The sequence below is a fragment of the Boleophthalmus pectinirostris genome, unplaced genomic scaffold (assembly GCF_026225935.1).
Source record: "Boleophthalmus pectinirostris isolate CB_2022bp ecotype Guang Dong unplaced genomic scaffold, ASM2622593v1 HiC_scaffold_22, whole genome shotgun sequence".
Classification (NCBI taxonomy): Eukaryota; Metazoa; Chordata; class Actinopteri; order Gobiiformes; family Gobiidae; genus Boleophthalmus; species Boleophthalmus pectinirostris.
Genome location: NW_026571190.1, coordinates 30136629 through 30154899, shown reverse-complemented (window position 1 = coordinate 30154899; position 18271 = coordinate 30136629). Strand labels below are relative to the sequence as shown.

At 37.7% G+C, this 18271-nt stretch overlaps 1 protein-coding gene across 1 annotated transcript in view; it reads right to left on the bottom strand.

The window, feature by feature from the left end:
* dlc1 (DLC1 Rho GTPase activating protein) overlaps window positions 1–18271 on the bottom strand; it is a 128029-nt gene that overhangs the window by 92284 nt on the left and 17474 nt on the right. Inside the window, 1 exon segment of the mRNA XM_055158096.1 lies at window positions 6996–7026. Coding sequence (XP_055014071.1) covers window positions 6996–7026 — 31 coding nt within the window.

Sequence of the window (18271 nt, the reverse complement as noted above, 5' to 3'; positions counted from 1 at the left end):
TGAGGCTCCTGACTACAGTAGCCGTAATACTCCGATAATCCATCAAGCGGTGTGGCTTTATAGCTTACCAAAGTAGTACTAAAACATTTTGACAGATTTTTGAACTCTGTATACCACATAAAATTGGTTTGAGGTCAGTAAGCACAGTCAGAATTAATATATAAGGCACACTGTCGATTTTTGAGAAAATTAAAGTTTACGTTTTAAGTGCGCCTTACAGTACAAAAAAATATGGTATTTAAAGACACAAGAAGGTGATGGACCCCCGACAAAAAAGTTACATGTTGCACCTTTAACAGACAAAATAGTGAAATAAAAATACCAGGATCATGTAGTGCGGGTTAATATGAACATTTTAAGACCAAAATGATGAGTCTGACTGCAGCAGTTACAAAGACAGGGGTGACATTTTTTCAATGTAAAGTTAATTGAAGCCAGAGTCAATGGAGCCAGAAGAGCTCCCATACTCATTTCTTATCTGGTTAGCTAAGTCCGCTTATATATACAGTCTATGGCTTCACCTTTTAAAAGCAGACTTGTTACATCATTTACCACGTTTTCCTAGCACTAACACACAACGACTGCAGTAAAAAACCCAAACTGCACCTAACGTCAGGGAGAACTCTCATAAACACACATCCTAAACAGCAGGTTAGCACTTGTAGTGATGCTTAAGGCGGTCACATCCTGCCGTGACACTGACCGCTCTCTTAAGGTGGAACTAGACTCCACAGGGAGGTCATGAGGAGTGCTATTACAGGACTTGTCAGGAAGCAAACAACATCTACATGATCAATGGTGTACATCCTCTGTGGCACCAGCAGTAAAATAAAAGGGCCAGTATTATGCTATTTTATGCTCTACATTATAATGTTGTTTCCTCATCAAAAACATACCTAAAGTTGTGTTTTATTTCATTCACACATGTTTAATTATGCTATTTTCTGAATAATTCCAAATAATTTCCCTTGTGGATCAGTAAACCTGGAGTTGTGTTTTGCTTCATTCACATATGTTTAACACACACATCCTTCATATTTAATTCTTCTCTCAAACTAAGAACACTCTATTCCACCTTGTGATGTCATATGGTAATACAGGTAGTACTCCATTATGTTTTTAAACTCCATACACCATCACCAGAATCATTTGGATCATCTCAGCCCTGGAATTAATATAGGTTTTTAATACAGGTTTTAATTCAAGCAACATGAAATAATTAACATGTGAAAGTGACAGAAGCATAAAACCAAGTCTAAACCAGGTCTAAACCAAATCTACAGAATCATTTGGATCATTTCAGCCCTGGAATTACTCATCTCTACTGAATAAGAGGTAAAGTGTAGCTGTTATCTTGAAAACTACCACTTCCGATAACACAAGGTAGAATAGAGAAATTTGTTTTTGAGGCGGTAACAACATTATAACATGATTTAAAGCTCACAAGTGTCAATGTTTACGTACCATAATATAGGTTTTTATTCAAGCAACATGGAATAATTAGGATGTGAAAGTGACAGAAGCATAAAACCAGGTCTAAACCAGATCTACAGAATCATTTGGATCATCTCACCCCTGGAATTACTAATCTCTACTGAACAAAAAGGTAAAAAGGAGCTGTTATCTTGAAAATTACCGCTTCATGATATCACAAAGTAGAACCGAGAAATTCGTTTTTAAGGAGGTAACAGCATTACAACATGATTTAAAGCTCACGAGGGTCAATTTTACGTAATATTGGACCTTTAAGGTGGAACTAGACTGGGCAGAGAGGTCATGAGGAGTGCTGGTACGAGACTTATCAGGAGGAAAACAACATCTACATGATCAATGGTGTGCATCCTCTGTGGCGCTGATAGTAAATTTAAACCATGAATGAAGGTTCTTTCAGAGCACCAGCCTCCAGGGCAGAGCTTGTGATGTAACGTCCTCACAACTCTGTCATTCCCAGAGGGCGTCCATAGCGGAGACAGAAAGGGGGGCTTTGAAGTGTCAACAATGAACAGTGGGGCAGTTTTTGCGCTTCATCAAGTACCCCAAAAACTGAGCCAACTTTGAGCATTCCCCCACCCCCACGAGTCCTGGCTTGTGTCAGATGGACGCAGCCCTGGGGCGGTTATGTAACTTGCTTATGGAAAGTCAAGACTAATTTAAAAGAAGAAAAATGACCGCAGACGCTTGACCACACTTTGAAGTTGCTACCATGCAGTTTTGCTGGCCTTGCTGGTTTAGTAATCAAGGGCAGAGGTGAACAGAACTACATACTTACAATGGCCTTTTGAACAGTTTTAGATTAGATTAGATTTGATTGATGCACAAAATACAACAAAACCTTGGTAGAGCAACACTTCAGCTCTAGGAAATTCTTACATCTAGTGTCTCCGTAAAAACAAATGAATACAATTTTTGAACTTTCACTTACTACTACTGTAACTGTTTTGGAGGAAAAATTATAGTTTTATTTTCAACTTCATTCATCAGCTTACAAAAGGAAGAGTTTGGTGTGTTAGTAATACTATTATTGACTTATCGTTCAGTACAGTGGTCCCTCGTTTATCGTGGGGGTTACGTTCTAAAAAAAAACGCGATAGGTGAAATCCGTGAAGTAGTCAACTTTATATTTTACAGTTATTATATCTGTTTTAAGGCCTGTAAAACCCTTCACCACACACTTTATACACTTTTCTCAGACAGAACAGTTAACCCTTTTTACATCCTTCTTAAAATGTATTGCTGCTGTCGTCCTTATGTTATTTTCCTTCTTCTTTATGTAACAAACCAAAGATTTATTTATTCCGTAATGGAGCCCTACAGCACAGAGTCCTGCACTGGTCCATTTTTGGAAACCCCCACCCGCGCAGTACAGCACGGCACCCGCCCCTTAACCCGAGATTATATCAAACTTTTGCACTGCATATGGCACAAACTGAACCAAGACTAAACCAGAACTAACCTAGGACTGATTCCAGGACTGCAACAGGAGGGCTAAACCAGGACTGAACTAGGACTAAAAAAGGACTAAAAAGAACTGAACCAGGACTCACGATCGAGACAGGACTGGAGGTGACCAAAGGAGAAAGGATCGATTGAGAGCTCTGCAGCACACGGTAAGTGCAGCAATTGCCCGATCGCACTGCACTTCAGAATCACATTGCTAACGATCGAACATTTAAGTAAATTTGGCAAGCTGAACGCATTCTGTACTGTTCAGGAGACATGGCACGGAGGAGATTGATTGACAACGGTCTACAATCCCTTAACCAATCAGGATGCAGGGGGAGGAACACAATACGCTGTAAATCATATGCTGTAAAACAAAGCATGCAAAATTGCACAAAAAAAATCTGCGATAAAATGAGGGACGACTATATATGAAAGCTGTAAGAATATATTTTGGGGCTCAATGTTTTATTTGTGTCATGTGTACAATTTTTTGCAATAGTGGGATAATTTAGTATTTTTTCTCTGCACTGTGATACAATTTGCGCTATAGGGGGTTGAATAAATAACTTCTATGGCTAAATATATTCATCCAGCTATTTATTTGTTGCAGCTCATGCCTTTTAATAAAAACTGCTTTACTGGGATTCCCCTGCTTTGTGTCAGTGGCCTAAAATAGTTTCAATATTATTGTTTATGGCAAAATTTCTCTGTAGCAATTTATCAAGCTTCAAAATTTGTTATTGTGACAAGCCTATAAAAGAGTATCTTAAATTAGAGTTGACTAGATCCACTTTATTCTTAATATTTTAAAAAGATAATCACAAAGACAAACATTTCTACTTCTATGATAGAGGCAGGGATTTTTTTTTACCTATCTTAAGTATCCGAGATAAGCAACACGTCCTAGTTAAAGCCAGAAGTATGTAGTCATTGGTTTCCTTTGGCCCTTTTGCCCACTCAAAAGATATAATACTGTTTTGAATTGTTACTTGCTATGGCAACAGTATTAGATTTTCATCCCCCTGAAGCCCATAGCTATAATGTGTAGGAGGAATGAAGGCGGTAAAATTGATAGCGATGATGGAGTGCAGAAAATGAGTTACAAAAGGGTAAAGTAGTTAAAACAGTATGTACATGATCTTTTAGTAGATGAAAAGTCCTGTACTAAGCAAAATTGACTCCTGTGAGATTTAAGCCATGTTATAATGTTGCTGCCTCATCAAAAACATACCTGGAGTTGTGTTTTGTTTCACTCACACATGTTTGAGCAATCCTGCATTATTTGTCTGTCTAAAAGTGAAACTGAAGAGCTCCAAGTCCCATCTGAAGGAGCAGGACCACAATTTGAAAAACACTGCTCTAACAAAAGGTGTTCTGAAAATACAGAAATAATGAAGTGTGTGTTTTTATTCAAGCAACATGGAATAATTAAGATGTGAAAGTGAAAGAAAGATAAAACCAGGACAAAACCAGGTCCAAACCAGGTCTAAACCAGGTCTAAACCAGGTCTAAACCAGATCGAAACCAGGTCGAAACCAGGTTGACACCAGGTCTAAACCAGGTCCAAACCAGGTCTATAACAGGTTGAAACCAGGTCCAAACCAGGTCGAAACCAGATCTATTACATGTCTAATCCACTCTAAACCGGGTCCAAACCAGGTCCAACCCAGTGGTAAACCAGGTCTATAACAGGTCCAAACCAGGTCTAAACTATGTCCAAACCAGGTGTAAACCAGGTGTAAACCAGGTCCAAACCAAGTCTAAACCAGGTCTAAACCAGGTCAATAACAGGCCTAAACTAGGTCGAAACCAGGTCGAAAACCAGGTCGAAACCAGGTCGAAACCAGGTCTATTACAGTACAAAACCAGGTCTTAACCAGGTCTAAACCAGGTCTATTACAAGCCTAAACCAAATTTATAACAGGACTATCTGTCTACAAACCTCAAAATGCTCTGTTCCACCTTATGATGTCTTCATGCAGTATAGTTGAATGTAAACAACTACCTTTTACATTTTATTTAGTAGAGCTTGTCAATTCCATAGCTGAAAATAATTTAAAAAATTATATAAATGACTCTATATAACATGTATAGAGTTTAGAAACACAGTGGAGGACTTCATGTATTACCACATGACATCACAAGGTGGAAAACAGTGTCTTAATCTGCAAGGTTTGTGTGTTAAACATGTGTGAATAAAACAAAACACAACTCCAGGTCTGTTTTTGATGAGGAAACAACATTATAACACAGATCAGAAAATCGTGTAATACGAGCCCTTTAAAATGCCAGTTTATGTAATGTTCTTTTGACTGAACATTTTGTGAGTTTGGATTAGCAGCCCTCGCCAAAATTGTCAAAAGGTACAGAGGGTTCCCATGCAGAGCTGTGAGCAGTAATTAGAGGGAGACACAGAGGAAAGTGAGGACTCCCAGCAGGCTCAGAGACAGCAGGGGACCGTAGAATAAAGCCTTCGCCCCATGTCTAACCACCACACACTATTGTTTACTATTCGACCGGTGACTGCTCCCCTGCCAATCCTCTCAAACTGCCAAAGCACAGTTTCCTGATGAGCTGGGGCATTACGACAGGCAGTGGGAACAGAGGTCAGAGCCAAAATGGAGGACACAGTGACCCCGGAGTGAGGTCCCACTTCATTCAGATTGATTCATAACAAACCGTGCCAAAAACCGACAGCAGGCATCGACCCAACATGTCAACACACAGCAGGCATTTTATCAAGAAATCAGCCTATGCATATCTGACAGATGTGATGCCTCACAAGTACTTTGACTTTTACAGCTGGAATGTATATGAGAGCAGGGAAATGCACGTAGCACAGTTGTTTTAAATCAACACTGTGTAACTTTTCTGGTTGTGTCATGGGAATGGTATTGCTTTGCCTGGAATGTTTCACAGGATGCTATAAGCGTATGTATCTTTTAAAATGACTGTCATCTTTACTGCCAAAAAGACTTGTTTCTTTGTTGTTACCAGCTTGTTTCCATGGAGATTGACAAGTTTTATGCATAGACTGTATAAATGGACATAGCTGACCTGCGCTGCTAAGTGCCCGCTCTGTGCTAGATTAGCAGTGTAGGCGGGAAGGGGCATTATCTTCAACAGCCTCATTCCAGAGGATCTTTGGTTGATACTCTCAGTCGGAATTCCTAATATGGAAATCCAAATTCTCCAAATTCCCCTCTATAATGCTGCATTCTATTCAATGTCAGTAGTCAATAAATTAAAGTCAGTTCTCCTGACATCGTTGTAAATCATTCCATTGCAACAATCGGCAAAATATGTATGCCCAAGAAAGTTACAATTTTTATTTTGTTAGCTTATGTAGTTAACGTCAGGTATCGCTAGCTCCTGCTAATAAATAGAGTCTGTTAGGTAATGTTATCTGTCAGTGACTCAGTTATGGCAGTTTGACTATGACATGTTCAGAAATCCATCTGACTTGGTCTGCTTCGAACTAGCCTTTTTGTTTCAGAAGACCAATTTGATTGGCCGCTCCATTGCACTTTCTTGAGATGAAGGTCGGTTTTCCCTGAATCCCGAGCACAATAGAATGCAGCATAACTGCAACCTTCGATGAGCTTCATTTGACTGGAGCAGAACGTTATGGTTTATGGTACAGTCTATGGTTTTATGCAAGTTTGCAGAACTTTTTAGGCAAAACTTTAACATCTCCATATATAGAGAAAATAAGTTTTGGACACTCCACTTTAAATGTTCAAGGTGCATCTTTAAATAGTGAAGTAAACTAAATATAAAGAACAATACAATGGGTTGACGTATGATTTATGTATGTGATTGGACAGCCAGACTTCCTTATCTCACAAGGGCAACAGACTTGATTCTGTTTTGGGATAAGTCAAATCTTATCTAGTCCTCAATCCAGCAAATCGTCAAAACCACAGCCCCCTCTCAAGAGCACGAGATTAAAAGGAATGCCACAAAACAAAATATGCAATGTGCTTTTCCAAACAGCTTACAGAAAAGGCAAAACTGTGTGTATGGCAATATATAAATAGATTTTTACTCACCGGCCTTTTCATTTTCAGATATGGGGTTGCTCTGTAAAATAAAAACAAAGATATTAGATTATTTATGCAACATGTGTTTCTAATTTCGCAAAAAGAAAATCATCACCCAAAGGTCCTAGATTAGAGCATTTTTAATAATCCAGAATTACTAAAACATGTGTGAATGAAACTAAACACAACTCTGGGTATGTTTTTGAGGAGGTAACAACATTATAACATGGCTAAAAACTCACAAGAGTCAATTCTGTGTAATATGGGACCTTCAAAATGATTTAAAGTAGAAGGTTGTTTGAAGAATCAACCACCACAAAAACGTGCACATTTTCAAAAACTAGTCTGGTATGGAGTAATATATCATAATTACTGAAAATAAAATTACTCTCTGAATTGAGTTACTGACATTAAAATGTCAAGAGTTCAGAAATTCCTTTACGTCTTTGTTCATTTTTAACATATGTGAAGTTGTGTGTCGTGCTTGTGTGTGAGCAGAGGGCACCAGTCAGTTGGAATGCAAAAGGTCTTTCTTGACTGTGACCTTTGACCCCAGGGTTCATTCTTTGACCTCTATAACCTGACCTGCTTTAATACACATTCTCCTCGCCTAAATCTGAAGAGGCCTTATTTTACAAGTGCAATTTTTAAAAGAGTAATACCAAAATGTTCTGAAAAATGTAGATGAAGACAAGAATATAGTTTATATATGAGTCGTTCACTTTCTTAATTTTATAAAGATGGGTCTGCTGCATATGTGCTTCTCAAATATCAAGGGGATTCTGCGCTTTATGACAACCGTCTGGTCAGCACAATGGTGGCTTTTATATATGGCTTGTTTTTGCTTTGTAGTAGGCATATTAAAGGTCTCATAGAGCGTAAAATTGACTCTTTAGAGCTTTAAGCCAAGTTCGAACGTTGTCACCTCATCAAAAACAGACCTGGAATTGTGTTTTGTTTCATTCACACATGTTTGAGTAATACTTTATTATTAGTCTGTCTTCATCTTTAAAGCTCAGAATGCTCTGTTTCACCTTGTGATGTCATGTAGTGGTAGAAATGGGCAATTCTAGGGCTAAAATCATCCAAATTATTCCAGTTTTTAAACTCTATAGAGTTTAAAAACACAAGGTGGAATAGTGTTTTCAGTTTGTGAGGAGAACACAGCCTAAATACTAGGGGTGTAACGATATCCAAGTCTCACGATACGATATCGTCATGGTATGAACCTCACGGTACAATATTTGTTGCGATATCGTGGGAAAGCTCTCAATATGGTGGGGAGGCTCAAGATAAGGGATGTAACAATATCCAAATCTCTCTGTACAATATTTTCATGATATACATCTCACGGTACAATATTTATTGAAATATTTTGTGGAAGCTATCAAAACTGTTAATAAGTGACTTTTTCCTCTTAAAATGACTTGACAAGACTTAATCCAAAGAACTAAGACTTAAAAGTGCTTAGAACTGTTATTTCTTCTTGTAGTCTGCACTGAAATGGAGCAATGGATCATGGTTTATGTAGTCTTTTTTTAGCTATTACTGCACCATAACTCTTAATTTAAGCAAAGAAACTTGAAATTTGATATATTGTGATGGTCCAAGACATTATTGTGAGAACTTTGATGATACGATATTACGATATTTTGGTTATTGTTACATCTCTACTAAATACACAGGGTTTGTGGGTTAAACATTTCTGAAAGAAACAAAACACAACTCCTGGTATGTTTGTGATGAGGAAACAACATTACATAGATCCGAAAATAGCATAATATGGGCCCTTTAAACTATCTATCTAATGATCTGAGGATACATGAGAGTGGGCCTACATTATACACTATAAAGTGAGCGTCCTGTGTTATGTAGTGAGCTATTTAGAACATTAAAACACTGAAAAATGCCACCACTGAAGTAAATACTATCAATTTACATTGTTTACAGAGAGGCTCATTATCAAAAGATAGGAAAAACAAGATGGGAAAGGAGTTATCTAATAGGCCAGGGACATGAAATCACATTATAATAGAGAAAATATGTGCTAATGATATAATAACTAGAGTTAAAACAGTCAATGCTCTAGGGCTAAATGAATTCCCTGTTCACTAAAGACTTGTCCTGCTGATCAATTAGCTGACTAAAAATTCGGGATGTTACATATCTCTAAGTATTTCATCCAAACTGCACTCACAAGACTGCACCTGCACAGTTCATGCCCAAGAAACTATTAATGTAGAAAAAAGTATTACGAAAAAGAAAAAAAAAGAAAAATCTGGAGTTTGAGCCTTTTAGATATAAATATATACCAAGAAATACAAAACCTTTTGCTAACTCACTCCTCATTAATTTCTCCTTTCTGCTCTTGTTCCATATAAATCTTTATAATCTACAGCAGTGACATCACGCTGGGGGTTTTCTACACATATCTCTATGTTCAGCAGTTACCATGGAGACACAACACAATGCGCTTATTAGCAAACACTCCCAAAAAGTTTCAAGATTGTCTGAAAACTACAAAATGGATTTAAACAACACATTTTCAGAAGCTTGTGATCAATCGAGTGTTCATGGTTCAGTTTAGGTGTTTTATTTTTAACAACAAAGTCAAGAGTGATTAACTAAAAAACTGTTGGATAATGTGATCTAGCTTGTGACTGTGAAGTTATTTGGACTTGTTTAATAGCACACATCAGTTCACATGTTGTAGTTAGAACTAAATCAGCTCTTTATGGTCAGAGTGTGTGAAAATGAAAGCTCAGATTAAAGTCTAACAAAGCTTCAGACAGAGCAGCGCCTTTGTAAAATCACACCACATCAGCTGTAAAGTATCAATACAAGGTTCTTTCACCCTCAACCTAAAGACACTGAGCAAAGTGGTTTGGTGGTAAAGAAAATGAGAATAGTTATTGATAAAAAATAAATCATAAACATGTTCTTTTAAAGGTGCATTGTAGGGGTGTAAGAAAAAAATCGATTCAATACTTCATTCCACAATTCTCGAATCGATTCAAAATGGATTCAAATTGATTTTTAAAATATTTTTCACAAAAATGTATTACATTCACTGTTCTCATGACTTTAAGAAATTAATACATTAAATTTCATACAACTGTGTTCTCTTGAAGGAGTAGTAATAAAGTAATTACTGATAAATCACAATATATCAACCATTGTTTTAGTATCAGGATATATTGTGATATTCGAATCATGATATGTATCGTATCATCAAACTCACCCTGCACACCCCTAACGCACTGTGTAACTTTTCTCCATGGAGATGCTATTGTTTTGTCTGGAATGCTCCACAGTATGGTATTAAACATTTCTATCTTCATGGAAACCAAACCAGACCAAGTTACAGGTCAGATCTGTGGAAAGACAACAACGCTCACAGTCAGAATGCCTGTTTTCTAAGTATTTTTGAGCAATAAAACCACCTGTAATTGAATAAATGTAAGCTGGAGGTGTTTAATGTCATACTGTGGAACATTACAACATTACAGAGTAGTGAAATATCCATAGAAACAAGCAGGAGACGGACCCCCAACCAAAAAGTTACACAGTGCAGCTTTAAAATACTGTCGCTTGAAAACGCAATTTGGGTGGTCTTTTTATAATCTTAATACACTGTACTAATTTTCAGATATTTTCAGGTTTCAGTTCGGGTTCAGCCGTGTGTCCCCTTTCTGTTGTGCAAACATTATACCACGGGTTGTTGCCAATGACCCCTGACGCCTTTTGCACACGCTGTAAATCTGGCCTTGGTGTTTTTCCTCATAATAACAATTGCGGTTCTGTGGCTTTGACTGCGCGAGTGTGAATGAATGAGTACCAGCTAGTACCAGGGCTATCCGACATACTTTGGACTGTATTTTCGTGCGCAGGTTGGTGGGCTGAGGGCCAGGGCTGTGTCAGGTGTTCACTGGGGAGAGCTCCGAAGTATCAGCTGCCTCATTTACTGCCACTAATTTACTGGAAATGGCTTGGTCAGGGGCACGGGGGGTATGGTATGTGTTTGCTTAACACAAATGCCTGAGCGATGTGTGTGTCTGGAGGTCTGTGCTGCTGTTTCTCAATAATTTAAAGTGATTTTGTAGCACCCAGAAGACAAAAGAGAAAATAGGAGCTTGTGACGTTTAGTAGGTGAAATGATTTGGGTGCTGGTGTGAGGTGAAATCTGGAGTAAAATGTTTAAATGTGTTGTTTTAATGGGTGCTAATGAATGTAATAGGTCATAAATAAAGCTACAGATAACAGTATTGGAAGCCTATAGCTGATATTTCAACAAGCAAACTACTCCTCCAGGTTTTTCTTTTTCCTACAGACTGTAGTTCTTTGCTAAGTGATTCGCAGAAATACGCAATGTTTTTCAATCCTCTGTGATATATTTTTCCTTTACCTTTTTTTTCCAATACAGATGGACCCTAGATGTTCCTGATTGGCTAACCCACCTGTCAATCACGCCCATATGAAAATGGAGAAATTCACCAGTGAACAGACTCAAATCTTCATAAAGTATTGAAGAAGTGTGTATTCTGGATCCCAAGCGACCAGTTCTCTATATTAATACCACCAGTTCATACTCATACACGATACGATACATGCCTCCATACAGCGCACTTTCGATTTGATACGATATATTTCAAATCGACTCGATGCAGTTTAATAAAAAATAATGGCTAAATCATAGCTGTGACACTAAAAGTCTTTGTTAAACCACTTCTTGTGCAAAGTTAATATGAAACATGTCCATTTTAATCCTCAAAACAGTGAAAATGTCAAATGCGTCACATAAACAAGTTTCCTTCCTCTGAATAAGCAACAAAACTGTAGCATTGTAATAAAATAATTTTGTAAGATATACCAATAAATACTCTTGGTGATATATCAAAACAGCAGCTCACAATATCAATACTGTATCATCACATTAAGTGATGCGATATATTGATATTATTATATTTTTGCACACCACTAGCCCTCACTTTATAACAACAAAATTCACCACAATAACAGTATAATCATTTTACCAGTCCCTCATCTCCATTAAACATTATAGGCCTATAGGTTGTGAATAGGCCTGTCTCGATAAGACATTTTGAAGCACGAGATATTGCTACAGAGAAAAGTAACAATAAATGATCATATTGAATCTACTTTAAGCCACTGACACAATCACAATAAAACAGGATAATCCCAGTAAACCATTTCTAAATATACAGTATCACTAAAAGTAATCAGCTGCAACAATGAAGCAATAGGCAACTAGCCACAGAAGTCACTTACTCAACCTTCTACAGCTCAAACCATATTACAACTAAAAATAACAAAAATCTTCCCATTAATACAGAGAAATGTTATACACAATAAATACTGAGACTCATAATATACAGTTCCAGCTTTCATATGTTGAACTTCGAGTGTACATAGGAATTATCGTGCCAGGCCTAGTTAGACTTAGACTTAGACAAACTTGGACACAGAAGCTCACACATTACAATATATTCTAAAAACAATGAGAAAAAAAATCCACAGCTGAAATCCAGCTACAGTCACGTCTCAGGATCAATGAGTCCATGACTTTGCTCACATTGTATAACAGTTTGAGGCACATACGCATGTCCTTTACTCCACAGACCTGGTCCCCTATGGCCCTGTGACTCCCAGCCCCCTCCTGTATGCAGCTGCAGTGTGTGGCCACCCATGCTCTGTACTGTTTCAGGATTAGGAGGGCTCAGGCAAACTCAGACCTCTTTCTCCAGCACTTATCGCAAATGGTTAAATTGGTGCAGATGGCTTATGGGGTCAGGAAAAGCAGGCGACTCCAGCACCAGTCACAACGAAGAAGAAGAAAAAAAACTATATACCAGTATGTGACTGACTGCGCAGATTATAAAGAAGTACAAGTAGTAAAGTACTGCACTTAAAAGTGCATTGTGTAACTATTCTGGTGGAGGGTCTGTTACCTGCTTGTTTCTATTGAACATTTGAACATTTTAAAAAACATTTATTCTCTTAGTCATTTCTGTAGCAGGCAAGGTCAAACTCTAAAAAGATCTCCCCAATAATACCTAATTTAAATCCTTTTTTGGAGCACCATCTTCAAGTTTGTTCTCACCACTTTCAAGAGCTGTTCTTGTGAAATGTTTTCACTATGGATATGTCATTGCCAGTGGTGTAGTGGGGATTATTTTAAAAGGGGGGGGGTGATCGATGTGATGAATAAAGCCCACCTATCAATATTATTAACATTAATGCCGTTCTTAATCACCTACAGAACATAAATCATAGACTACAACACATGCCCAGAATTGAACCAGGAGGACTAAACCAGGACTAAACCAGGACTAAACCAGAACTAAAACAGGACTAAACCAGGTGTAAAACAGGTCTAAAACAGGTCTAAACCAGAATTAAACCAGGACTGAACCAGGATTAAAACAGGACTAAATCAGGAGTAATCTTGGATTTGAGAGAGAGGGAGAACACCAAGCCCGCGGAGCAGGGTGTCCTCAAAGCTGGACACCTGTGCTTAGCACTGTGGGGAGCTCTGTGTCGGTCCTTTCGCCTGCGGTGACCCGACGGTCTGCACAGGTGCACCTCTGGGCCCGATCCAACACTCAGTTCTGATTCAGTTCTAGTTTAGTCCTGTTTTAACCCTGGTTCAGTCCTGGTTCAGTCCTGGTCCCCTCATGCTGCAGGTCACTATTGGACAGGACTGGAGATATCATGAGCCTATGCAGGTTGTTTTCATCATTGCCAATAGCTCCAGTTTGACATTTAAGTTGTAGCTATTTTATATTTGTTATTTTTTATATCTCACGTCGGGAGAAGTGGGTGAAGGGGCATACCCCCTGTACCACACCCACTCCACCCCTGGTTATTGCTCTGCTTAGAATAAATCAAAATCACTACATTTTACACTTTATTAGATCTCAAAATATGCATTAAATACTTTTTACTCTTTAAGTACATCTTTGAACAGGTGCGTTGAGACTTTTACTAGTAGTAAAAGTAGATTTAGATTTTAGCAATATTTTTTTTTTTTTTTGCTCTAGTATGTGTCCTTTTTTTTTTTTTTTTTTTTTTAGAATTTTGTAGATTTGAATGCTTTGACTGAAATATTCCACAGTAGCTTTGAACTTTCTTGCATTCAATTCAGGTACAGCTGTTAAAATAAACATGACCAGGGTCACCTCTCCACAGATCTGACATGTAACTTGGCTTGGTGGTTACACTTTTTTGTCTCCACAGAGATAGATAAGTTTAATGGAAAAATGTGGAGCATTCTGGACAAATCAATAGCATCTTCATGGATACAAGGAGGCAATGAACTCTCCATCATAAAAGTTACACAACGCAGCTTTAAGTAGCAACACTGAATATTTCTTCCACCAATGACTGCACATGTATTCATTGTCCAGGGGCTTAGAGGTGTTATCTAAACTTCTCGTCTACTTTCTGGACTGGCATGAATGCACACTTCTCCATGCTCCATCAACAATGAGTTCACGTGTGTGAGAAAACGTGGGAAACAATTTCATTTTCAACCGCTCCTCAAGGAAAAGTCTAACCCTCATCCCCCTTTCATAGTCCACTAAGTCTCTTCCCCACATTTTAATAGTTTCCATATGTTACAGAAGGGGCGCGTCAACAGGAAGTAATGCTAAGACTGCTGTAGATGATTGATTTCAAAGACACCACAGTTCAGCTAAATCACTCTCTTAACATAAGGTTTCACTCTAAAATAAAAAAGGAGATCCAAACCCCGTATCAATAAGAAATTTGTTGCGCTTAATTAAATATGTATGGAAAAAGAAAGATGCCATTTTGAAGCACAAGTATGGCCTTGACTAACATTGACATTTCTTATAGTCACACAAAAACAAAGTTATTATTTGATTTTTCAGGATCTATTCTACAAAACTCAGGATTCAATGTCTAGAAATAACCGTTCGTAGTAGCAGTGCAAAATGTTCAGAGTGATGCATGTACCCAAAACAATATAAAAAGTAAACACAATGATTAGTTTAGTATTTAGCATCTTAAAATCTCCATTGGTTTAACATTTGGCTAACTCTAAGGTCTCTGAGGTATGATACCATGATCCTGAGTCTTACACTTAAACGCAAAATCTGCTGTCCATATCAACAATTCCTTTCTCCTCTGGGGTAAATAATGTTGTTTCCTCATCACAAACATATCTGGATTTGTGTTTTGTTTCATTCACACATGTTAAAGTCACAAACCTTGCGTATTTAGACAGAGTTCTTCCTCTCAAACTGAACACACTTTGTTCCACCTTGTGATGTCATGTAATCAGATGTCATGTAATAATTATGTCAAGTGTCAGGTAATACAGGAAATGCTCCACTGTGTGTTTAACTCCATAGGCCTTCACTAGAATCATTTGGATGATTTCAGCCCTGAAATTGCTCTACAGAACAAAAGGTAAAATGTAATATGAAAACTACAGCTTCATGACATCACAAGGTGGAACCAAAGACCGTATATATAAATGGACATAGCTAATGCTCTAGCCGCTGTGTTCCAAACAGGAAGTTCGCATGGCAGCTCTTTTGGCTCCTTCTGCCCCTGGCTCCAATTGATATACATTGGAATATTGTGGCCCGTCGCTCTGTAACTGCTGCAGTGAGCCTCTTCATTTTGGTCTTAAAATGTTAAAATTAACTCTACATGATCCTGTTTTTTAGCTATTTTGTCCATCCAAAAAATCCTGTTCATAATATAGGGCCTGGCTCCAAATTCGCCCCTGTAAACAGTAGCATTGCAAGCTTCATTTGAGTGGTGCACAATGCTGTGGGTGACATCGTACTCTCTTAGTCCACTTTTTTTATACAGTCTATGGATGGAACAGAGTATTTTGAGCTTTGGAGATGTAGACTAATAATAAACAGGGTAATCACGGGGTCTTGAAAGTCTTAAAAAGGTCTTAAATTTCATGTTACTAAATTAAGGCCTTAAAAAGTTATGTGGTCCAAGTCTTATTTCTTTCACAAAGGTCTTAAATTTCATTATTTTATTTTATTTTTTTGTATTCTCAACCGGGCTGCAGTGCAACATTAAATGGAGGGAGGAAAAAAAACAACATGAAATCGCGTAACGTGAATTTGGAGTATGAGCAAACAATATTTTGGTCAGCTTGTTGTTGAAAATGTTAAAGGGTTGAAGCACTTTGAAAAACAATGTGAGACAAGACAATGTGAAAGGTTAGTTTGTCTTGTTAGAATGTTATAAATGATTTTTTTGGCCATTTTACAAGCAATGCATACGACTATAAATGAGTTCTGAATGAGATTTTATAATAAAAGTATTTTTTGTTATTTGAAGCAATGAGTAATGGTCATTATTAGAATTGATCTGGTGTTTCTCTCCCACATAATGGGTGCGATGTTGGTCTTAATTTTCATTTAAGTGGTTGTAAAAAGGTCTTTAAAAAGTCTTAAATTTGGGGTAGTCAAACCTGGGGATACCCTGATAAAGGGTTACTCAAACATGTGTGAATAAAACAAAACACATCTCCAGGTATATTTTTGATGAGTTAACAACATTATAACATGGAAGAGTCAATTTTGCGTAATATGTAGCTGTATCTTCTGACCACCACTAGTTCTGCATACACACTTATGAGGTTAATTTCAAGTGAATGGCAGAGCACAGAATGCACACAGGCTTTGTTTACAGGGCCAGACCAGAGCAACAAGCTTCTGGTTTCATGCTCTGTCTGGTGGGATTTAGTGCGGGGCCCCTGGAGCTCAAACTGTGAAACGTCCACTGGCCCTGGAATGCATCAGGAGACAAGACAATAACTCCTGTCTCTGACCATTAAACGCTTCCTGCCAAAAGTGACCATCTCCAAGCGTCTTCTCCAAGCATCACACAAAAAAAAGGTTATGCAACAGTTTTACAAAAGACGATGAGGGTCCAAGAAATGGTTTCGTGCAGGTGTCTTCTCAAAAAAGAAACCAAGTACGAAAAATGTGATCAGTTGATTCGAGCAGCATTTCTTTGGCAATCATTTCAAAAACAGCCTGGTTCCGATAAGACCCCTCCAATTTGGCCTGAATACAGTGATCTCCCCAAATATGAATAAACTTGCTAACTTTGCTTTCCCTCCGTTGACTAGACTCCGACCCTGACGTGTGGGTTGGATGAATGCGACCTGCCCGTTCAGACTGAAGCCACATGCCAAAAGATCGGATATGTATCAGTTTTTGGAGCACATATCCAAGTGAAAAAATTTGATCTGTGTTGTTCAGACTGTCATTAAAAGATCAGATACAGGTCACATAGTGGCAAAAAAAAAAAAAACTGATTTGGGTCACTTCAGGCTGCAGACTGAATGTAGCCTAAGTCTAAGTCTAATTTGTTGAGAGCTCCCAGTTCTCAATTACACAACATTTTGGGTCAGAGCTCTTTTTTGTTCTGAAAGCTGCATTTTAGAGTTCAAAACATGTTTTTATTTATCGATATGGTTTTGAAATGAGGATTGAGTGTTGAGGTATTTCAAGGTGTCGAAAATAAGTTTGAAATGTTTTTGACAACACTACAACAGAGTGTGTGTTGTCACATTAGTCAGTGTGTTTGCAAACAGAACAGTCAACACCAGCGTCACCTGTCCACTCTGACAGAGCTGAACGTAGCCTCTGGCCTTGGGTAAAAATGGACACGCTTTAAGTCCCCAACTGCACTAACAATGAGGATTAGCTGCTAACACACTGGAAAAAAAGAGAAAGGAGCTGTACCAGACTGTTGTGACACTGTAGGGCGCTCCCATGAATCACAGCTTTGCACAATCACCCATTCACAGATAAACTAAAGTAGGTCAATGGAAAGATAATTATTGGCAACAAAATAAATACAAATTAAGCATACCTTTCAGGTATGTATAGGCTTGTCACGATAATCACTATATTGACTTCAATATATCAAAGCTGGAACAATGAATTTTTATCATATGTACATTTTCTTTACTTTACATTTTCACTACAACACTGAAAAAAACTAAATCTAGACAGATTAAGATGACTTGAATTAAGAAAGTTTTATCATGATTTGAGTAAATTTCCCTTGAAAAGTAAAATGATCTACCAGTGGAACAAGTCTTTTTGTACTTAAAATAAGAAAATACACCTTACTACACTTAAAATAAGAAAAATAACAACTTTTTGCAATTAAAGTAACAAAATCTTGAATTAAGAAAAACACACTTATTCTATTCGTAGATCATTTTACTTGTCAAGTTGAATCAAAAGTAATTT